General features: G+C 32.3%; 2 protein-coding genes across 3 annotated transcripts; one reads left to right on the top strand and one right to left on the bottom strand.

Moving 5' to 3' along the window:
• Positions 1 to 755: 755 nt before the first annotated feature.
• On the top strand, positions 756 to 25,111 carry LOC107981558 (probable 28S ribosomal protein S16, mitochondrial). 2 transcript variants are annotated; one of them, XM_031927001.2, is made up of 3 exons: positions 775 to 1,026; positions 11,954 to 12,299; positions 24,698 to 25,111. In XM_031927001.2, the coding sequence occupies exons 2-3, from the start codon at positions 12,204 to 12,206 to the stop codon at positions 24,917 to 24,919; spliced, it is 318 nt and encodes a 105-aa protein (XP_031782861.1). In that variant the 5' UTR covers positions 775 to 1,026; positions 11,954 to 12,203; the 3' UTR covers positions 24,920 to 25,111. The 2 variants fall into 2 exon arrangements, with proteins under 2 accessions (XP_031782860.1, XP_031782861.1); XM_031927000.2 differs by lacking the exon at positions 11,954 to 12,299 and having other exon boundaries at positions 756 to 1,026.
• Positions 9,521 to 10,860, bottom strand: LOC116416837. The gene is made up of 2 exons (XM_031926999.1): positions 9,899 to 10,860; positions 9,521 to 9,733 (listed from the first exon to the last, which is right to left on the bottom strand). The coding sequence occupies exons 1-2, from the start codon at positions 10,181 to 10,183 to the stop codon at positions 9,545 to 9,547; spliced, it is 474 nt and encodes a 157-aa protein (XP_031782859.1). The 5' UTR covers positions 10,184 to 10,860; the 3' UTR covers positions 9,521 to 9,544.

The following is a 25,111-nucleotide window of genomic DNA, read 5'->3' as shown; positions in this document are numbered from 1 at the left end:
TATATTTCAATAACAATAGAAAAGTTAATTTCGTAACAAATCAATGATTTGGGTGATTAGATGCATGTTAAATCCCGTCTGAAACAGAAATCAAGTATGCGATTTGTTAAGAATGTTTCGCCTTTACAATCAGAATTGTTTAAACTAGCGCGGTTAACAATATATTACGGTACACTAACAATTATTTGCTTGCGATATCGGTGTATATCGGGTCGGTATCGGTATTACGGAACGGTGACGGATTTTGAGGTTAGGATTTTATTTGAGTACGGCGGCGTATTGTGTGCACGGCTACGCCGATCCGAATGCGTCGCGCAATAACGGTTTCGATCGCCCTGTGTGCGCACAGTTGTGGTCGTAACGGTTCTACGGGACTTTAAAATTATCCCTCGGATTCGCAGAGTCGTGAACGCACGGCTCGACGGATCCTCGTCGCTCGTCTCGTTCTTCCCTTTGCCCTATGAGCACACTGTGACAAAGGGAGTCGTGAGATGTCGACGTAAAAATGCTTCCGGAAGTTAGAGGTTAACCTCAAATTCACCAGGACGTGAGCGCACGTGTCATTTTATAACGTCATTCAATAACGTCATTTAAATTTTAATGACATAATTTTTGCAACAGGGATTTCTATTAAACAAAAATAAAGTCGCGTGATTCGAAATCAAACTATAAGTTCTGAAGACTAAACGAACTAACCTTATAATCCCGGATGCGGAACGCGGAAGAAAACCAAAAGTTTCACCAGACTCCAGTCTTCTTCTTTCTTATTCCCAGATTAGCACCATTTAGTTTTCTGCTTGATGTTAACGTTTTATTAACGTTAAGTTTTTAATTTTATTTGGCGAAATAAAACTTTCAAACTTACTGTTTGAACTTTTTACATGTTTTGAAAACAAAAGCATGCCACGATTACCTGTGCATTTAGCTTCTGGATGTGGATTTGCAATAAAAAGTAGACCAAAGTCCATAAGATTAGTTCGTTATGGTTGTACCAACCGACCATTCTATCACATCGTTGTAATGGATGTAAAGTCTTTTTACTTATTTAATTAATTTAATTAACTATTCTATTGCCTTGTTAAGAGGATATAGGAGCTAAAAATACTGTTTCCTTACTAACTTTTATCACATGGTATTTCTACAGTCAACAGAGAGTGCGAAAACTATTGTGACCATTTTGTTTACAAATTTAATTTTTTTAAATTTAAATAATTTATTAGGTTTTTTCATTAAATTTTATGTAATTTCATATTGTTGTAATATGATTAATCATATTATTGTCCATTCATAGATTACCTTTAAATGCTTGCATAACTTGAAATTCACACTCATAGGTTAGAAAAGTAACACTTTTTTATTTTCACACCAAATACTTAACTTTTTACTAAGTTCAACTTATTTCTATATTATTCTATGGTTTATTGGAATGCAAGAAATTAATTTTATTACATCCTAGTTATTCAATTTGATCTGTAATGTTAGTGTTAAGTAACTCTGCTAAAAATACTTGATAGAAATTGATTGAATTTTCAATCGAATTCGAAGCTATATCTTAATCCCACTTCTTGTATTAGAACTCAATTAAAATCGATGTAATCGATAGGAGTCGACAAAATTTAATACTTAAAACAACAATTAAAATCGATAGTCATCACCAACAAGAGGATTTTATTGAGTTTGATAGTCATTTTTCATATAGAATTTTATCGATTTCAATCTAGCTCTAATGCAAAAGGTGGGATTAAAATATAGCTTCAAATTCGATTAAAAATTTAATCAATCTTTATCAACTATTTTCAACAAGGAATTCAAACTTTAACTTAAAGTTTCTGTAAAAAGTTTTGTTTAGATACATAGTGATTCATTTTTTGAACAAAATATATAGTCAGTCATCCCGCCGCATGCATCAATTCATACGGTGCACTACACTTGATTTCCAATGGCAGCCATACTATTCCGTGCTATATATACTTTAGAATGAAAAACCAAGACTATAAAACATTTTACCAAAAGAAAATGTCAATCTGATTTTTAATTTTTATTTGTATTTGAAATACCTACCCTATTGAAAAATCTCACGTGAGATCTCACATGAGATCTCAGGTGAGATCTCATGACAAAATCTCATGTAACCAATTTTGTGTTATAATCACCTTTTTAACCATTCTTAGTCGATTGGTAACATTTTTTGAAAAATTTGAACTTGGAAAATTTTTGGAAAGTCGGACTCTATTTTTCTAAGTCCAATTTTGTGAAAAATTTTCTAAGTCCAAATTTTTAAAAAAATGTTACCAATCGACTAAGAATGGTTAAAAAGGTGATTATAATACAAAATTGGTTACATGAGATTTTGTCATGAGATCTCACCTGAGATCTCATGTGAGATCTCATGTGAGATTTTTCAATAGGGCTAATACCTTTTGGTGGATTTGCAAAGCTTTAGCTCTGACATCCCCTTAAGTAGTCACATAATAGATGCTAATTAAGATCCCGTTAAAAATAACTGAAATGTTACATCCAGTTATACTGCAATAGATTATCTACATGGGTATTCATATTGATTAACACTTATTACACATTGATTCAACATTAATTTAATGATGTTTGCATCTATTATCTATTTAAATTAATCCCCATGGACTTCCAGCTTTGATTTTTGAGTAGATTAATTTTGACAAATTAATAACTAGTAAGTAGGATGTTTGTTGTTGATAATATGTACACCAAATTATACATCAAATTTTGTATGATAATTTTAAACTTTTATATGTAAAATTTCATATGAATCAATAAAATTTTTGAACTTTAAGTAAAAGTTTATATCAGGTGATAATCATCAAAAAAATTTATGAAATTTATATGAGGGCCTAATACGGTGTTATCATCCAGATGATAACACCAAAACATTGGCTACAAAATTTTCATTTTTTAATAATTTGATTTAAACAACAAAATTTTAAATATAAATAAATAAAAATTTTGCAGCCAGTGTTTTTGTGTTATCATCTGGATGGTAAAACCATATTGGCCCTCATTATGTAAATTTTATAAATTTTATTAATTTTAAACTACTTTGAAAAAATATACTGAAGGTTAAAAATTTTTTGATGATTATGACCTAATAATCAGCTGATTATCATTAACATTTTATGTCATACAAACGTATTTTTGTAACTATCAGCTTTAATAAAAATATTTAGCTGATATCACCTGATAATCAGCTGACGTTTTGGCATGATTATTAGCAGATTATTAGCTAATAATGAGTTGATTGTCATCTGCTTTTTTCTGTAGGGTAATAATCAGTTGATTGTCATCTGCTTTTTTTCAGTTGGGTAATAATCAGTTGATTGTCATCTGTTTTTTTTTAGTATTACATCAATATAAAACTTGAGATTGATTTGATTGCAAATTACCCCAGTGGAAAAAAATTCTATGCCAAACTGTGCCAATATATGTTAGAATTGTGGCATAACTGTGTCAAAACATGAACATTTTGGACATTTGACAGACTTATGGAACGGTTTGGCACAATATTGGCACAGTTTTGGCATAGTTTGGTACAGAATTTTTTTTCACTAGGGAAGTTGTTTAGAATTATTAAAATTCACATAATGAGGGCCTAAATAGGTGTTACAATCCGGATGATAACACACAAAATCTGGTTGTGAGCTCCAAAATTTTTATTTTCCAATAATTTTATTTAAATAAAATTTTATATCGAACACTTACTCTCTAAATCTCTTAGAGTGAAAAATCACTCTAAGCTTTCCACCAAAATTGAGTCACTCGGCTTCAAGTATTTCCTAACTTTTGAAAAGAGTGATATTTTCACTGTTTGCCATGGGTAGGGTGATTTTAGATTTACAGGTTATGGTTGAGGTTAGGTATTGCAATTACATTCGAGATGATAAAAAATGTTGGGGTCTAGAGCATCACACACATCTAAAGTTTCCTAAAAACACAAAGTATTTGTTATTATTGTTAATGTGCTAACCTAACTTCTTTATATGTATGCACGTATACATGCACATTGCATACGTATACACATATATGTATGTACATACGAATCGTAAATATATATTTTCATCTCACCTCAGGCAACTTTCATATCATTGTCGACATCCTATATTGTTAAAAATACTGCAACAAACACTTTTGCACATTTTCTAACGAAGCACATGTTGACGAAGAGAGGGCTCCTTATCAAGTGACTTACTCTTTAAAGAGTGATCGAACAAAGACAATAGAAATCACTCTAGAACGAGTAACCTATAGATAGGGACTTAATAGTTTTCACTCGAAGGCGACTCATTCTATGAACTACTCTTTTTTAGAGTGAAAAAATCACTCAAACAGATTTAGAGAGTAAATGTGTCGATTTGTACCAAACTGTGCCAAACTGTGCCGAAATCATGCCAAACTGTGCCAATATCGTGCCAAACTGTGCCAATATCAAGGAAAACTGTACCAATATCATGCCAAACTGTGCCCCCTACTAAAAATATACATATGGTAAATCACATATCTAATCACATGTCTAATGTTTTATACATGTTTTATAACGTGTTTTATTACATGTATAAACATATATTCTATCAAATATCAAATTGCAAATATAATCATATGGTAAATCATATGATTGTTTTAAACCGATTTGATATATAATTTAACACGTGATTATGCATATAATAAAATACGTAAAAAAACATGTGTTAAACACGTAAAAAGACATGTAATAAAGCACGTGAATATGCAAAATTTTGCATGTAGAAATTTTACAATATTACACGTGAAAAAACATGTGTCAAAATACGCAAAATAATATGAATCCAAATATTAATAATATTTTTTTTCTATTTTTTCATCATTAAAAATTATAATTATCTTAAAAATTATTGTAATGAATATTAGATTGTAATAAAATATAATTGTGATAGTATAATAATAAAATAACGATTTTGTTCTATACTTTATATGTGCAAATCCAGAAAAAACCGGACACTTCAGTGGGTCTGAGTGAACAAATTTGAAATTTGAGAGCACACCTACCCGACCAACTTTTTTGGGTTCTTTAGGTCATATAGAACCCGAAAAATCTTGGGTTCCCGAGATTAAAAAACATGTATTTTTTTGGGGGGCAGTTCGAATTCTCTTATGGGAATTTAACACGAGGAAAACTATCGAATACAAGCCACGATTCAACTTTACCCATGTAGTGTATGAAAGCGCAATCCAAAAATGTGTATTGCTAGGATGGAAGTATCAGCAGAGAGATTTAATTTAAGGGCTGGTGAGTTAAAAATGGTTGCCTGGGTAAAACGTTGTCTAGGCTTGAAGATAGTAAAAAGTCACGAAGAGTAAGATGTTCTACGAAAATCAGCGATTTTTCTCTTATTCTTGAAATTCTTATAACTTTTGATCCGAGCAGCCAATATTAGTCATCCAGGGCTCAAATTAAAGCTCTTTTCTTTCATTTTCGTTTAAAAAATTTGGATTAACATTTCAATTTTACGATCAGCTATATATATGCCTATCAATTATGGCCGTTTTTTGGCCGTTTTCATCGTCATATATGTAGCTGATCGTAAAATAAAAATGTTAATCTAAATTTTCAAACTAAAAGCTGAAGAAAAGAGCAACAATTTGAGCCCCAGATCGTCGAAATTGACTGCTCGGATCAAAAGTTATAAGGATTTTAAAAATGGGAAAAATCGCTGATTTTCGTAAAAAATCGAAAAATTGGTGATTTTTTGCTATTTTCAAGCCTAGACACATGATAAAATCTCATCTGACCACGTGCGTGAATTAACTAAGTTCCGCAGCTGAAAAAATTCGTTCTACGTATTTACTAAATGTACATTTCGAAAGTTTTTATTAATAAAAAATTTACTTATAATGAACTATGCATCTAATTTGTATACAAATATTTTACAAATTGTGTAGAAACGTGCTACTATAACAATTTTTACTCAACTGCTTTGGTTCACACTTTCGCAGTGGACTCTATGGCTGTGGAGGGTTGAAAAATCACATGAGTACTGATATGAAAACCATATATTCATTAGTTAAGATAAAAACCACTTATTTTTTGTTTTATTGAGTTGAAAGAAGCCTACATGAAAAATCACAGTCCTCCAACTGTGATAGCTTTCGAGTAACTTCAAAAACAATATTCTTGATCAACTCCGTGTACTTGTTTTACAATTTGTTTTAGGTGTTTCTCGAAAACTATCAGAGCTACAGAGCTAAATATTTATATGTAAGATTGTTTGAAAACTAAACAATAGATCAAGTGGGCGAACTGCATAAGTGCGAACCAAAGCAGTTGAGTAAAAACTGTTATGGTAGACTGTTTCTACACAATGTGTAATAAATACATTTGTGTAAAAATTAGATGCATAATTTACTATAGTGTATATTAAACCATAATATCAAATATTCAGTATATTACCTTTGAACATATCTTAAACTGACATGGAATTATTTTTATAGAACCACGTCACTGGTTATAAACGACACATAGAGATTGCCTGTTTTTTGTAATAGAAGATAAGTATAATTTATTTGGTGCTTAGCATACATTTCCAACGTCAATTTCCAATTAAAGCTTTAATGAATTTGAAATATTTCTGATTTTTAAAATAAATTTATAGAGTAACGGATGTGGTGCACTGAGTAATCAGAGTAGAATCAAAGAAATTATTGTACTAATATCACATGAGAATCAACGCAGAATTATTCATTAATCTCAACACGTAATGAAACAGTATAAAAGTTTGTTAACTTTACTGAAGAATAGTAAAATAAGGGCAATTATCACATGACATTTTGGGTTTGTGGTGCAAATAAAAATATAACAAATGAAACACATTGCGAATGAATATTAGAAACTAGTGTAGTTTTTTGGGATGTTAATTAAATAAATGATCAGACTCAGCATGATAACTCTTGTCCAAGCAAATTCAGCATATACGCACGAAACCGTCCTCTAGATGCATAGTATCTCCAATAAGCTGAAATAAATAGAAGCTGGCTTAAACACAAAGCAACAAGCTTTTTTGCCACTCAGAAGAATTAACAAAATATTATGTAAAATGAAAGACTTATCTGATAACAGCAACAGGTTTACACTGGGAGATAGGGCTCTCAGTATTTACTACTTTGCAGTTTACTAAAAAAGAAAACACTTTAGAAGTTGCCAGCAGTGTAGAAAATATCACAATGAACTTTTGGACTACGGGTACGAATTCAATAATCACCGCACTTTGTTGTCAATAACTTAGTTGCGAATACGCGACGCGACGCGGGTAAGAGGTTAGCCGCATAGCAGTGGATGCCATGCATGTGTGTGTGTGTTTGTCCTGCAGTGTCTATGACTCTCGGTCGAGTCAAAAAGCGTGAATGCGCGCGGGGTTTCAATAGAATTATATGTTTTAATACTTTAATAAACGGGTGGATAATATTGTTTTTGAAGTTACTCGAAAGCTATCACAGTTGGTGGACTGTGATTTTTCATGTAGGCTTTAGTCCAATAAAATTAGCTGTGAAATTGCCCTGCGGTAGAAATGGCTGCATTTTGGATATTTGGTAAATCGGGGTCGGAAAAGCCGATTCTGAAATTTGCAGCTTCCTAGAACGAGGGGTTCTATGCGAAAACAGCGTGCGAAAGTTATTTTTGCTTATATCTCGAGATCGGCTTGACCTATGAAAAAATGGCTGGCATCAATGGAAAGAGCGTTAAATTTTGCATTGGAAACGATTGTTTACTCGATTCCGATGAGCGCAAAGTTCCGAGATAATTAATGAAAAAGAAATTTGCTTGGTGTAGAGGCAGGGGAGGGGAGCGCGCAGACGACATGGCCGCCACCGCTCTCTCCGCGCGCAGCGGCGGGACGGCGGGAACCGAGCCGCGTTTGAATGCGTCATGCGAAAATATCATTTTTGATTTCGCGGCGACATCCGGAAAACTTATTGTATGAACTTTTTATTAATATTATCGAAATTAGCTATATAATTATTAAGTATGTATAGTTAATTATGAATTAAATAAGTAATAAATGTTCTCAACAATATAGCTATCCAATGAGCGGAAAAATGGCATTACCTTGCATCCCAAATTTGATTTAACCGGTGCACCAATGACGCTGAAAAAATGAAATAGTCATATTTCATATACTTTTGTATGCGCGGAAGCGACTTCTTTAGTTTCAGTGACCCATAGTACATTACGATACAAGTGTCGTATGAGGCACATTCTGGCACGGCGAGGTTAAGGTTGCTTACACCGTGCTGGAAAGAGAACATACGACTCGAGTATCGTACAATATTTTATAGCACTGCTTGATTAAATCCGCCAAGTCACACAAATCCGTGGCGTAAGTAGCCCTTTCTGGCAGCGCGAGCTACGCTCCAGAAAGGGCTACTTACCTCGCTACGCTCGTGCGATATACACAGTGTCAGAAAGGGCTACTTACGCCACGGATTTGCGTGACTTAAATGCGGATTTAAGCCACCCAGTGCTATAAAAATTATTATTTGAATTTGTGTTTTTTTTACCTGTAAGTAAATTATTCTTGAAAATTTTACGATAGCATTTTTTAATGTTATTATGAAGCAACATCAATCAATAATACAAGGATAAAACTGTCAAAATATAAATAAATATGATTATTGTAAAAATTTAATATATAATAAAATGGTTATATTATTCTAGTAAATAGAATTGACAGAATTTTTCAGCAAAATTTTTTAATTTTCAGTTTGTGATTCATCAACTTCTTCTTCTTGTAAATCATTTATTTCATCATTCCACAGATTTTCATTATCTTCTATATCATCTACAGGGTGGGCCATTTTAATCAAACCAGTCTAATAACTCCTAAACTAAGCCATGAACAGAAAAATTGTTCAGATGAAAGTTGTCCAGGATCGAGGGGGACATCTTTTTGTGCAATTAGTTTTGACCTTGAACTCAAATTTCAAGGTCATTTGAAGGTCAAATTTTTTAAAATAGGAACTCCTATGTCTGATAGCAGATTCGTAAAGAACAGGAAATTGGGGACTCACGATAAACAAGCACCCCAAAGGGAACATAATCCTAATACGTCCACGTCGTTGTTCCTGGGTAGCGCTGAAATTAGGGAATTATTTTGTTTTCATGTAAATATTTTCATGGTCATTGTCACATTGGGTTTGAATATTCATCATAAAAGTACATTAACTACGATTATTCTATCAGAAAATGCGATTAAATAGCAATTACAGTATTTCTTAACATTTGACCTTGAAATGACCTTGTGAAGGTCATGAAAAAAAATTTTGAAATACCGTTTCCGACGTAAAATTTCCTGTTCTTTCCGAATCTGCTATCAGAAATAGGGGTTCCTATTAAAAAAAAAATTTGACCTTCAAATGACCTTGAAATTTGAGTTCAAGGTCAAAACTAATTGCACAAAAAGATGTCCCCCTTGATCCTGGACAACTTTCATCTGAACAATTTTTCTGTTCATGGCTTAATTTAGGAGTTATTAGACTGGTTTGATTAAAATGGCCCACCCTGTATATCATCTTGTCGCTCTTCTGTATCACTCTCAAGTATGACCTTATGCGAATTTGAAGCATTTTCACAGCTTTGGCCATTGCAATTTTTACAGCTGTAACTACATTTTATTCCAGCCTTTTTGCACGAACATCGGTATGTGTTACAGTTTGTTTTACATCCACAGAATATCTGAAAATCAAGTTAATTATTTTTTCTTATCACAGTAAATATTACAATAGGAAATATCGAATAGTTCACTAAAATAAATATTAAATACGTCATTTGGAAATTATTTTCAAAGAAAAATTAGACAATTTCATATAATATATTTTAGGATAACATATAATAACTCACCATCTTTAGTAATTCGATTGGTGCAACTGGTTTAGGATTCATAATAGGTAGTAGCATATTACTCGTTCTCTTCCATCCCCATAATACTGGATCTAAATCGAATCCAAGCCAAATCTGCATTTGGTAATATACTCTTTTAGCATGCTCTCTTAATACCGAATCTTTAGGCGGTAAAGACGATAAAGATAATTCTTTTTTTGCAATTGCTGTAGATGTGCAAAATGTTTTATATCTTAATTCATATAGAGTCAGTTTTTGGTCATCTGCACCATACATTTTTATCATAAGTTTTTCAGCAACTGTATATATATCGTCGACATTTTGGAATGGCTTATAAAATATGGATATCAATTGTTGCAAGTCTTAATTTTTTTGTAATAATGTTATAATACTTTTTTTACCTTTATTATATATAGCACTTGTTGAATCACATCCAGCAAACGCATGAGCAAATAAAATGTATTTTTCTAAATGTTTATGATCTCTGCTTGAATATAATTCATTTTTCTCGTTCAGTGACATTTTATAAAAATATATTTCATTTCCACCGATGCAGTGTGTAATTAGTAAAATTAACAAATCTATATCATTGCCGACCACTGAAACGAAACTTTCATTACTATCTTTTAATTCTATGGCCGTACGAATAATTACAGTGTCTGCATCTTTTTCTGAAATTTTTGTATGAATGTTATTTTCCTTTAAATATTTTGATAGTAAATCCACAAAATTTAGTTTATTACTAATATTTGAAAGAAATTTTGTCTGATTCATTGTTACCATTTTATCTTCAGAGATATCGATATCGGCTCCGACGTTTTTCTCTCTCCGGCAATATCTTTCATATGATTTTACTCCAATATATTCGTTGTTATATCCATCAAAAACAACAGTAACACTTCTACCAAAATGTTTAATGATATATGATAAATATAATTTAAAAACTTCTTTGAATTTCTGGCTGTGGGGCCAAACTACAGCATGCAATAGCCAGCCTCCGTCTATGACATATATATATCTGATGTTTGCAGCGCTAGCAACCTATTCGAAGTTTTAAATAACGGATAAAGTTTTGATTTCTGCGTTTTTCTCATTTGTCCCTTTTCGTCGAATAAGCTTACCGGATATGGCGTAAGCTCATAAGAAAAATCTTCGCGTGTTTTTTCAGCGCCTCCATTGAAAATGACACAAATTCTTTGAAATAATAAGTAAATATCAATAGTAGATACTTCATGGTTGTAATCCAGATGTATTCCAATTGCGGCACTTGCTAAATTGTTAACTTTATATATTTTTGACATTGAAATATTGTCAGCATTTTTCCCAACCATATCTTCCATTCCTTGCAGTCCTTTTTCAATAGCCTTATGACAATCTATATTTGGTCCACCAATTATTCCTGTAGAAAGCGATACCAAAACATGTAGATGATTGAAAGGATTATGATTTTGCAGCCAGGTTACAAATTCGTTTATGTCATTTTAATCTCTCTCCATTCGACTCTTAGAAAGATCAACATGTTGTTCACTATTATTCGATTTCATTGCACAGTAATTTTCCAAACACTCCATTACATTAAACGCTGATGGCATGGCAAATAAATAACGTGCAACAACGCTAGGAGTGACACATCGACCATGCTTTAAATCTGTACCGAAAAATATATTTAATGTCTGCTCAATTATCATGTCACTCCATACACCAGACCACGCTTTATCTGATCTACGTATAGTGAAATAGCCATCTTTCGTATAACGTTCAAATTCTAAAGGATCCATTATTACATCCAAATTTGCCATATCCTGAAGATAAATTTGAGCACTTTTTGCATAAGCAAAATGACCACTTGAGTAAAATAATGGTAACATATCTTTAATGCTTTGTAAATGTAGATTCCAATCGCCTAAGCGTTCTGCTTCTATAAACTGTAAGGCTATGGTGACACATTTGAAATATTATATCCACAATTTTGGCGTTGGACCCTTGCTTTCAATGTTATTTAATTTTTGTATGAATTCTTCTGATAAGTGTTTCATAAAATTATTATTTTTACAGTCTTTTATCAAAGGAGGGTTTTTCATCCAATCACTAAAAAATTCATTAATAAATTTTTCTACTCCAGCTACGTTACTCATTGACTTGTAGATAATGATAGCTATAGCCGTGAAGCTTAAAATGTGAGCTTGTACTGCTCTTGAGAATGCATGACCCGCAAGCATTTTTTTAACGGATTCTGGAGCATATACTACGGACCACATTTCTTCGAGTCCACTTCCGTCCATGATATAACCAATTGCTCCTAAAAATGACATTAGCAAATGGAAACCTCCTAAACGAATCACATCTTTCAATTCACCATTTTCCGACTGTGCAACAATACAGCGAGCTTTCCAATATAAAGGTTAGTCAAAAGTGACCAAAATAGTTCATTGATCTACTTTACGAGCTTCTGCAACTGCATAATGCAGAGCCGTATTTAATGTGGTTAATTTGGACGGTGGCTGGTTTATAAAAGGTAAGCAAGTTATGTTGGATAATGTATATATTTTATCTTGTGATAAAATTTCCATGAAGCCTTTCCAAGATGGTAAGATCGAGATTTCCACAGCTTTACCCCATGCATATCCTGTATAATGCTCTGGGAAAATTGGCCGATTGCCTAAATGAAGGTTATTCACAGAAATATATTTGATATTCTGCAACGCATGTGAATCAATTTTGATACAGGGGTATGTTCTTATTTATTTATATGAAGCTATCTCTGCAGCTGTTGGCATTTTTGAACATTTTTGTGAACCACCCTCTACCACAACTTCAAAATCTGGAGTATAAACTGCGACACCTCCTAAACAATGAAACGTTTCGTGACCATCTAATGTTCCAACATTATGGTCAGTATTGTCGAATACAATCTGAACAAAAGCACTGTCAATATGTTGAATTGGTGGATTTACTATCGTTGAGGCTTCATACATTTGAATACGTTTGTAAGAAGCACTGATACCAAACTTAGACAGAAGATCAATCATTAGTCTCGATCCTGTTTTTCTGTAAATATAAATGCCGAGAGCTAATTGTAATTTAGAAAGAAAATCTCTTGGACGCAGAAAGGAGACTATAGCATGAGCAATAATGTCGCTTTTCACTTGACTATCTTCAATATTACTTTCCTGTTTTCCTTTAAAAAGATGATTGAGAAAATTTTGCAGTAATTCGGGTATTTCTGAATTGACGTTGTCCAAAAATTTTTGCGCAGGTGGATAAGATGAATTTTCATATTTCGTACTCACAATTTCAGCTCGAAGAATTTCTGCAGCGAAATTTACAACAGCATTTTTTTCAAAATTGTCGATTGATTTCTTACTGATCCAATCGCTACAAATTTTTGTTAAGTTGACTGGTTTATAGTAAATAAGTGTTTCTCGGCCACGATGTTTTAAAATGAAAATATCTTTGTTATATTTCTCTTTGATAAAAAGAATTGAAACTTTCCACTTTCTTCGATGTAATTGTATATATTTTCAATTAAATCATCCGTTTCATCATTAAAATTACATGGTTCAAGGTCCATGTTATATGGTTCAGTTTCTTCTTCTGATGTCATTAAAGGTTTATGTAAAAAAGATTTATAGCAATAATAATGGTACCTAGGTTTTTTTTTCTTCAAGTGATATACCCCCAAATCGATTCAGTACCAACATACCGACATCGTCATTTCTTTCAGAAGCAACATTCAAAAGATTCTGATAGGTATACGCGCGTTTTAAGTAGCAAACTTTTTTATGAGAAGGATCTAATACTTCATTGCAAATAAAGCAATATTGGTCAAACTTATAGTCATCTGAAACACTTGCTGTTGACGATGACGGCAATGAAAATAAGAAATTTTGTGCTGGCGGAGATGGTAATGAGGAATCTCTTTTTCTTTTACTTGCCTTCTGCGGTATTGCCGAATAGCGTTTTCTACAAATTTCATGAAAGCTTACACTCTATTTCCCTATCCATTGTTTGAATTTTTCATCCTCTCTGCTTTTACTTTTATTTATAAAAGTTTCTAGACCTTTACTACAAACTTGAACGATATCATCTGTATCATTTTGTAGTAGTTTGTCGCAAAGAGTGCATATAGTTTCTTCACTCATATTTTCGTTTTCCATTGTTCAAACAAACTAAAAATTAGAATTTTTAAAATTACAAATTGAAAAAAAAATTGAATGTCAAGCATATTAATTTCTTGACAATTTTCAAATTTCATGTTAAACATTTATAGCAAAGAAACAAAATAATAAATTCGTTAATAAACCGCACCTAATTCTCTGGCACGAATTTTCTTCCAACATTAACAAAACGAAAAAACATACTATTTTCTAATTATGTTGTAGTAAAAACAAAAAGAATGAAATTTTATATACAGAATTATACGAACAAAAACTTTTTCAATTAATTTTTATTTAAAATTTATTGATAATATTGATATTATATAAGGTATCATAAGTTGATTTTATATAAGGTCATCATAATTATTACAAAATACTTTTTAAACTCTTATATAATTGTTATATTGCATGCTTGTACAAGATGCGTTAAATTGTTAATATAAATAATATGGTAGTACAGAATGATGCAGTATAAACATCATATAGTCGTATGAAATATACTATAAATCTAAAATATTCAAATGGGATCGTCACTGAAATTATACATAAACTTTTTATGATATTGGAGCACGTGCATCATATCGAAATAGATCGATCATCTGCAGACGTTGACGGTTGAGCAGCAATATTTTCTTCGCGTATTTGGACATTCGTAGTTTGTAATGGTATAGTAGCTTCATTACGTTCATCATTATTATTTTTGCATTTGATACATTTTGGACACAGTCGAAATAGACAAAATTTAAAAGCAATTGAAATGCAATTGAGTATTCCAGTTTTATAAAGGACATAAAATACTGAAATAGTGGCAATAGTATACATGGTATAATGAAAGATACTATAACCCGTAAGCAGCCGTGAATGGTAGTTATGATTGATGTAATAATTTCTAAATCTTTCGTGATATCTTCAATATTTTTTGCTGAATTTAAAATTTCAGAAGTGTCAACATTAGATGAAGTAAATACAGGTAGTTTTAAAGCTGATGTATTTAGAGCTATCTGTTCAACTGGTAGAAATTGAATGTTAATTTTATATTCTGAAATTTTTATTTTATTGACGTGACTTCTTGGTAAATACTTATGGTTCTTAGAGTATCCTTTACAATTTGAATTAAGTTGTAATATATGAGGCTTCGTAATAGTCACAGATAAATCTGATTTAGAAACGCTGCAAGTTATGAAGATATTTTCTGTATTGGTTGGTAAAATATACAAAATAAAACCATTATTCAGAGCCAAAACAAAATCAGCTTGCAAATCGAAATATTTTCTAGAACAGCATATTTTTTCTAGAACAACAATATTTTCTAGCCATTATCATCTTTGTATTTTATCATACGTGCATAACAACTTTCTTCCTGGTTAAATGTATGAACGGCAGATGTTATCTCGCAAATTTTAAAATCATTTATAGATGTACAAACATTTAAATCAATTACACTATACTCTAAAATTTGAATCGACAGCAACAGGTTGATTTTTAATACTGTCAAATATATAGTAACGTGCCCACCCTGACATGGGTATTGGTGTCAATTTGTACACAGTATAATCATAGCCAGTTGGTATTGGCGTATGAATTACATAAATAAGTTTACCGGCGTACAAAATAATGTTAATCTTACTAATTTTCATGTACATTACATAATAATTTTTATTTAAAGGAAATAGTAAGTCCTGGTAAAACCATTTTGAATGTATTGTGAGTAAAGCGTCCATAAATTTTGTGGGTGATATTAATCTAGGCGACACAACTCCAAGTTTTTTTACTTGTTTTGCAATTATAAAATTTTTAACATATCCTACATTAAAAACATTTGAGAATGTTCTACGGTTTTTTACACATTTTAATTCAAATTTTTATACGAATTTTCTTTTACACATAAGCTTTTTTATTGAACATAAATAAATAATTAGTACTGAACATTTAATACAATAATATTGTACACAATGTTATTGTGTAGAAAATGTAATATTAATCATTTCTTTGTGTTCAATGTAAAAACATACGTGTAAAAAGAATTCATAGAAAAATTCGTGTTAAATTTTTGTGTATAAAACGAACCCTACCAACGAATGTTAAGAGTATGCAATGTGACACTTACAAGGAAAGGTACCCAACCCGAACTCACCGATTTTGATGGTTTTCATATATGTTGTAGAACATAAAAAAATAAGAGACACGTATTTTTTTTTATCGGCTAATTTTCACTTTTAAGGGGTAAAAACCTCCCCTAAAGTTAACCCCCAAAAAGCGTTTTTTTTAATATCTCGGCTTAAAATTAATATTTTTCAATGAAACAAATTGGAGGTTATTTCTTACAAAAAGAGCAAGTATTTCATGGTGATTTGAAGAGTAAGGGTAGCATCCCCTATTTTTTAGGGGTTGAAAACATATATTTTTTGGCATAATTTTATAATAAAAATGTTTAAACCGACTAAAAAAAATTGGAAAAAATGTTTAAACATCCTTAATAACAAAATTTAGTTGACGTCTTTCGGTGTTTTCATAAATATTATCCCTAAGGGGGTAAACCACTCCTAACACAAAATAACTGTAAATATGTAATTCAATACATAATATTTCGTAGAAAGTTTGTATATAGAGGTTTTCGAGGTCGCTGATTACAAAACTGTTATCAGATTTTGAAAATTCAAAATGGCGGATCCAATATGGCGGACGGAAATAGCGAAAAAAAATTTTATATAATAAAAAAGTTTTAAACGATTAATAAATTTGGAAAAAATTTGTAAACATCTATAATAAACAAATAAAAGTTTTCCGGTTTTTTCATAGATACTTCCCCTTAGGGGGGTAAACCACCCCTAACACAAAATAACTATAAGTATACTTCAATCCATAATATTTTGTAGAAGGTTTGTATATAGGGGTTTTCGAGATCGCTCTTTACAAATCTGATATCAGATTTTAAAAATACAAAATGGCGAAACCAATGTGGTGGACGAAAATGTCGAAAAAAAATTTTAACTTTCAAAAAAACTTGTTTACAAATGTGTGATCTTTGTAGCCTGTACATGAACTAAAGAGCCTTAAACCCTAAACCCCTAAAGAACAAATAGGCTAAATGGTTGTGCTTTTTAACCAAACGACTCCAAACCCCTAACCTCCAGACAAGCCGAAGGCCTATGCTTTACCGTAGACACGAGTATAGACATATTACCGATATTTTATTCTATCATTTTGTATGTAACAAATAACGTCTCGTTTTATGTTTCAATCAAAGATTATTTATTTTTCTGCTTTTATAAATTAGCATAATTTCAAAAGTAATTTCATAAATTATAAAGTATTTCATAAATTGCATAATTATATAATTTTATAAATTCAAAAAGTCCACACTTTTTTGCAAATGAAAAAACATAGGTTAATAAAATTAGTTTATCAAACTCTTTTGCGTTTTGTAATAAAATTTAATGTTGTCAAACTTGGGAGTTTTTCATTGTTACAATTATTTCGTAAGCCGAAAGTTTTTTAGATGAATTCTCGAAGTAATGATTATTGTATCTATAGTAAAATATCTACAGTCTGGAATTCCATAATAATACTATTTGCTACGATTTAATGAATTTATCAAAAAATCTAAATTTAATAATAAATATTATTCTAATTATTATTATTATTTTTCATTATCATTGCTATTATCAGTATTACTGTTATTATTGCTATTGCAATTATGCTTATTCATCTTCTTCTTATTATTATTATATTACTATGATAATTTTTGTTATTGGTAAAAATACATAAAAGAATATTAATACTCGAACTTCATTTGCAATTAAAGAACACGTTGTTATTGAAAGGGAATTTTATATGCATTCATTAGTTTAATGAATGTTATCGTACATTCAATGATAATTCCACAGATAAATGTCTTTCACTCATAAAAGTTGTTGACAATATGTGCGAATCAGTATGTTCTTTTTTTAGATTGTTTTCATCGAATGTTTACCTCAGCTGCCTGTGTTATTTTTTAGGCAGTGAGTGAGTTTTGTGGGTATTCTAGTTCGATGCCGGAAAGTACGAATAGTACGTCTTTTTGTTTGTCAGTGGTATCATACAGTTGTAGAAAATTTTCTTTAGTGATTTTATATAGATTATTACATTATTCAATTTCAAAGTGAATAAAAGTTGAATAAAACTAAAAATAGAGTTTTCCGAACATCACAAAGTGGAACGAGAATTCTTCTCCAATGCATACATTAATGATTTGATTCAATTTACATTCACTCGTTTTATTCTGGTAGAAATGTAGCAGTCGTGCCTTACATGCAAAAACACAGCTTGTATAAATTTTACCGCTTGTTTTCATTTTAGATTGAAAAATGAAAATTAATCCGTTAAACGTTCTAAACTTATTATTAGCATACTTTCAAGCGTTAAACATACCAGATAGTGTCACGAATTATCACGAAACAGAGTTGGCCGAAAAAATAAAAGAAATTTTAATAGATGCAACACATGATTTCAACAATGTAGAAATGATTACTGATGACTCTTTGGATTTTCAAGAAGAGTATAAAGACCATAATGCGGAAATAATTGAAGATGAAGTGCAACATCATTTTCCTGATCCGGATATAGCACCAACAAATCAATGTACAGCAGATAATGAAGAACTAGATTTTGAATACAAAAAAAGAGCTGTAGAATTTTGGAGAAGTAGCAAAACGAAGCAAAATTTAAGTCTCAAAACAGTGCAAAACAGATTCAAAAAAGTATCATCTATTAGTCAGCTACGTCGTTGGGCTCATTCAATTAATAAAGGTGGCACGTATAGAGAAAAAGTAGCACAAATTTGTCAGTATACCCTGGATAATTTTCAAGCAGCTCTCGACAGTGGTTCAATTATCCATGATGAAGATATAATTCGATGGGCCTTACAAGCTAAAAAAGAAATTGGTTTTGATGATATTAGATTCAAAGCTTCTAAACATTGGTTACTCAAATTTAAGCAAGCACACCGAATAGTTTCTAGGAAAATAAATAAGTTCATAACAAGAAAAACACTAGAAAGTAGTGCAGAACTTACGGCTAAAGCTGAAGCATTTATCGATGACGTTAAATCGTGAATACCAAGGATTGGACTCGAAAATTTGTATAATACAGATCAGAGCGGATTTCAGCTAGAAATGCATTCTGGAAGAACATTAGCAGTAGAAGGAGAAAAGCAAGTGCAATGTCTGGTACAGTCAATTTCAGCAACAACGCATAGTTATACTATACAGCCACTAATATCAGCTACTGGACAACTGTTGTCACCGCTATTTCTTGTTTTAAAGGAACCAAGTGGCAAGTTTGGCCCTATTGTAGAACAAAACATATTTAGACCAGAAAACGTGTACGTGGAAGCATCCAAATCTGGAAAATTAACAACAAGTAAGGGAACTAATAACAATTTTTACATTGTAATATCGTTGATCAGTTAATTAGTAAGTCGTTTAATTGCAGATCACTTCAAAATCTGGTTGGAAAAAATATTTCATCCCTATGTAGGCCATCACTCAATACTATTACTTGATTCTTGGAGTGGTCATTGTGACAAAGTTATAGAAGAAACAATGCCACAAAATAAAATTATTAACATAAAAAAATTCCAACTGGAACCACAGGAAAAATACAACCACTTGATGTCTATGGATTCCGAATTTGGAAAAACTTTGTCCGAACATTTTCTGATAATGTAATGTAATGGATCATGATATGAATTTACATGTGAGAAATAATATAATTAAACTTCAATCATTGGTTCACAACCAACTGTCTTCACCGAGATATATAGATTTGTTTAAATATTCCTGGTATAAAAGCGGTTACGTCAATGAAAAACCAGATAAATTTGATAATCCTATAGATTTCAGTTTTGGAAAGTCTTGTGCAACACATTGTGAAATAGAAGGGTGCACAAACATTGCAATTGTACGATGTGGTTGGTGCAAAAAAGCATTGTGCTTTAAACACTTTTATGAGGACTACCATTATTGTAAAAACATCGTAAAATAATATATTTTATGCTCAATACAAAAAATGCACTATGGCAAAAGATAAAAGATTGTAGATTATTATTATACTCTAATATTATAAACAAAAATACATTATAAGTTGAATTTACAATAAAGGAATTTCAATAACATTCTGATAACAATTTCTACGGAAATTATAAAACTGCTTCACACACAGAATTTTCTTGTTTACAAATTTAGGAATTTGAGGTGGTTTGGTTAAAAAGCACAACCATTTAGCCTATTTGTTCTTTAGGGGTTTAGGGTTTAAGGCTCTTTAGTTCACATGTACAGGCTACAAAGATAACACATTTATAACAAGTTTTTATGAAAGTTAAAATTTTTTTTCGACATTTTCGTCCACCACATTGGTTCCGCCATTTTGAATTTTCAAAATCTGATATCAGATTTGCAAAGAGCGATCTCGAAAACCCTTATATAAAACCTTCTACAAAATATTATGGATTGAAGTATACTTATAGTTATTTTGTGTTAGGGGTGGTTTACCCCCTAAAGGGTAGTATCTATGAAAAAATCGAAAAACTTAATTTGTTTATTATAGATGTTTACAAATTTTTTCCAATTTTTTTAGTCGTTTAAAACTTTTTTATTATATAAAATTTTTTTTCGATATTTCCGTCCTATTGGTTCCGCCATTTTGAATTTTCAAAATCTGATAACAGATTTGTAATCAGCGACCTCGAAAACCTCTATATACAAACTTTCTACGAAATATTATGTATTGAATTACATATTTACAGTTATTTTGTGTTAGGGGTGGTTTACCCCCTTAGGGGTAATATTTATGAAAACACCGAAAGACGTCAACTAAATTTTGTTATTAAGGATGTTTAAACATTTTTTCCAATTTTTTTTTAGTCGGTTTAAACATTTTTATTATAAAATTATGCCAAAAAATATATGTTTTCAACCCCTAAAAAATAGGGGATGCTACTCTTACTCTTCAAATCACCATGAAATACTTGCTCTTTTTGTAAGAAATAACCTCCAATTTGTTTCATTGAAAAATATTAATTTTAAGCCGAGATATTTAAAAAAAACGCTTTTTGGGGGTTAACTTTAGGGGAGGTTTTTACCCCTTAAAAGTGAAAATTAGCCGATAAAAAGAAATACGTGTCTCTTATTTTTTTATGTTCTACAACATATATGAAAATCATCAAAATCGGTGAGTTCGGGTTGGGTACCTTTGCTTGTCAGTACGTGTGATCTATATAAGGATGAGATCTCAAGTAGTTTATTATTATTTAGAGGGATAGTAGTGTTTAATATTTTAAGCTTACCTATAGCTATCATTTCGTTAGTATGTTTAACATTTTTATTTACATAGACCACAACACCATCATTTTTGTTGATGTCTCCCTGATTATAATAAAGTTCGTAATCTTTTATTCTATAATACTGATAGTGTGTTAGTTTCCATACCTCTGTACATACAATAACGTAAGGTTTTATTTTTAGACTTTTAAGAAAGATTTGTAATTTATCGAAATTGGCATTTAGGCTTCTAATGTTTAAATACAAGATTAGATCATTACTAGTCCTTTCCTTATTGAAAGACTCAATATCCATATATGTTCGCTCTTGTTCATTTAGGCTATTTTGTATTTCTTCGATTAAATCTATTTGTGCTTCCATTATTCAACTGATGAATTTGCTATGTTCTTTGGAATAATATGCTGACTGTTGTTTCCTGCTGCGTATCAAAACGTAGATTTCCCTCTTTTTTTCCTGCCGTCATCGATCTGTGGTATAGTAGTTTGTTTGTTTGTAGATTGTGTATTTGTTTACGTGCGCTTGTTTCGTCCCACGTCGGTAATACAGGTGCGATCGGGTAATCAATAGAGTTGATATATTTTTTGATCTTCTTTTTAAGAATTGTACACTTTATTCTATCTGTTGGCAAATGATCCGTTGGTAGACTTGTTTTGTATGTGGCGTTGTTAAATATACAGTTCACACACTCAATTCTGTCATTCTTACAGACACTTACGTTGTGGTTATCCGAGCACTTTATACATGCTGATTTGTTCCTACACTTTGAAGCACTATGTCCGTATCTTCCGCAGTTGTAGCAAGGGGTAATGTTAATAAGATCGTAGGCTTTGCAGTACTAATGACCTACAAAAACTTTATTATTGTTTTCACGTATGTGCTTGTAGATTTCTGGTGGGAGTTCCATTAGAACTGAGCAGGCTTTGGTCCTTTTATTGGTGTACATGTGCAGTACCTTACTTTTGTTGTTATAATTTTTGAAATTACGAGTGTTAATGTCATTTTCCATATCCTGTTCATCCATATTTGTAGTATTGTCTATTCCAATAATTTTCATTTTTGGATTACCTTGTTGTTCTACTTTAATTTCCCCATTTTTTAATTTACTTGATAACACGTTCTCGAGTGTTTCCAGGCTTTTAGTATTCATACAGCTGATTTCTATTTCGCTTTGGTTCTTCTTGTGTATAAACTTAGTTTGCACATTCTTTTCTGTAACCAGACACTTCGTGAGTAGTTCCATTGTGTTCGTCTGTTCCGGGTCATTGGTCTTAACCATTATACTTGGGACACGTTTCGTTTCTGGCTTTATCTCTCTCATAGCATCAGCATATGATTTTAAATTTGTCTGCGGCTCTGTATTTTTCTGTTTTTGTAATTCAATCATTTCTTTCTGAAGCTGATTTTTATCTTGAAGTTCGGCAACTAGTTGTTTTAATAAGGTATTTTCAGCAACAAGATTTTCCATTTCATTCTCCTCGCCTAGTATTTTTGAATTATGTTTTTGAACTGTTTTGTTATGAATTTCTTGTAGCAGTTGTTCTCTGATTTCTTCAGATTTCTTCATTTTTATGAGTGCAATGGTTTTTCTTGCCACGTCACTTAGCATATGCTCTTCAGAGTTGGATGTTATGTCTCCCAGGACATGCTCTGGGCAGATAACCAGGTGTTCACCAACAAAAACAGGATTTTTTATCTTCTCATAGTCACTTTTATGATAAACATTTTCGCATATTATGCAAATCACTGATTTCACTAGCTTTTTTGGATGGCACTTGTAAAAGCTGTGGTCCGGCTTATCCTGAGGTGTTTTCACGTTTGATGCCATATTGGCAAGATAATGTCTAACTATTTAAACAAGTAACATGTTTAAATTTTAAGTCACTAACTAATCGTATACAAAGTTTTATATACTGCTCCGAGTTGACGACACGCGCGCGAAACACGACCGATCGCTCCGAGCGCAGCTGATTTAATGATATTCACAAATTTTCTATGATAATATAAATCAAATATTTGCACCGGACCGAGAAGAGTCGTGACCGTTGTAACTGGGCAACTGGACCTGTGCACGGCGGCCGCGAAGTCGCCGCCGTGTCACCGAGCGGTTTATAAATATAACAACTAATACGCCACGGCTTTCCCTTGATAATGCTGGAGTCGTCGACGGACGTTAGCCGTCGGTACAATGACGACTCCGTACTATGCAGCCGGGTTGCCCGCGAATACAAAATGCACGGCAAGTGAAGCCCGTCGCGCTTTCTCCACGTCCAGGGTTTCTCGACTGTCAACGGCGACGACGATGCCGTGACTCTTTCCCGGTCTAACCCTGCCGAGTTCGTGAGCGGAGTATAGGAAGGACGTGCTTTTAGGTTGACAATACGAACACCTTATTTCGTGATAAAGGATACTGTATTGAAGTCACTTGATTGTTCCAATAGATTATGCGCGGTGCACGAGAGGACTGATTTGGATAGACGAGCCGAGCGTTCGGTGGCACGAACCTCGGCTTCGGCGTCTGTAGTTCGTATCGGTAATAATTCGGAAGGAGTCAACAGACTTACGGGGTCCCAGTGCGCGTAGCGTCACGAGCTCCGGTGTGCGAAGTCGACGGCGGTCGTTCGACGGCTGGTGGCGAGAAGGCATCCCTTCTAGCCAGGCTGCACGGGTCCGTGGGCTGGATACTGGTGCTGCGAGATCTCGCGTCCGTGTGATCGCTAAGGATGATCTTGGCCTCGTGGTGTCTCGTGCTTCCGCCTCGATGATGTTTCTTCCCGGGGTTTAATGTCTCGATTGCGCGCACGTGTCCAAACTATTTGCTATCCCGATTCTATCTGACTTCGCGCGCACCTCTCCGCATGACTTGACAACGCCGCGCCCGGCTGCCGAGCCATCATCGCGCGACCAAATGAGCGCGCGCGATACGAATTCACGGCCGCTCGTTACACCGTTTCAAGGTAGAATTCAACTTCCCCCTACTTCTTGTCACCCATTAGCCTACATCTTTAATAAAGATTCTGATTCACCTGTCGATTAAAATTATAAATATTTGGAGTGAGAATCTGCAAAATTCACTTTATCTAGATCAACTATGACTTTTTGTTTGTTATTCAATCCTGTTCTACTTATAAGTATACGATAATAAATGTTGAAATATGAAAATAATTATTACGCCCCATAAAATTCTTTCAAAGTCTTTAAAATCATATTATAACGTTTTATCCAAATTATAAACATAATTTTATGATTGGTGGTACTAGTTTATCCATAAATTCATTAGCATATAACGTAATACTATATTTTTAAACCAAATATATTATTTCCAGACAAAATCGAATCAAAAGAAACCGCCAATAGAACAACTTGGAAGTTTTGACGAATGCCAAAATATTTTTAACGAAAAGCTTGTAACAGTTAACTATGAACGGATACAATACTGGATTGGACAAGGAGCATCGGTTTCTCGACCACTTTTGGAAATACTAGGAATTTCTGGGTTATTACCTATCCATCCAAGAACATATATAACTGCTTGGCGAAAAAGATAGATTTAATAAAATGTAACCTTTAAAAATGAATAAATAAAAAATTAAACTGTTTTTGGAGATAAAACTGTGTTACAGAATGATGAACATTCACAAGTGCAATTATTTCTGTAATAATAATTCAGGTCAAGTTGCTCTTTAATAATGTCCCAATGTTCGAACTTATATAAGCAATAAATACATAGACAGCGAAAA

The sequence above is a fragment of the Nasonia vitripennis genome, assembly GCF_009193385.2.
Source record: "Nasonia vitripennis strain AsymCx chromosome 3 unlocalized genomic scaffold, Nvit_psr_1.1 chr3_random0008, whole genome shotgun sequence".
NCBI classification, from domain to species: domain Eukaryota; kingdom Metazoa; phylum Arthropoda; class Insecta; order Hymenoptera; family Pteromalidae; genus Nasonia; species Nasonia vitripennis.
This window is presented reverse-complemented; position numbering and strand designations above follow the sequence as displayed.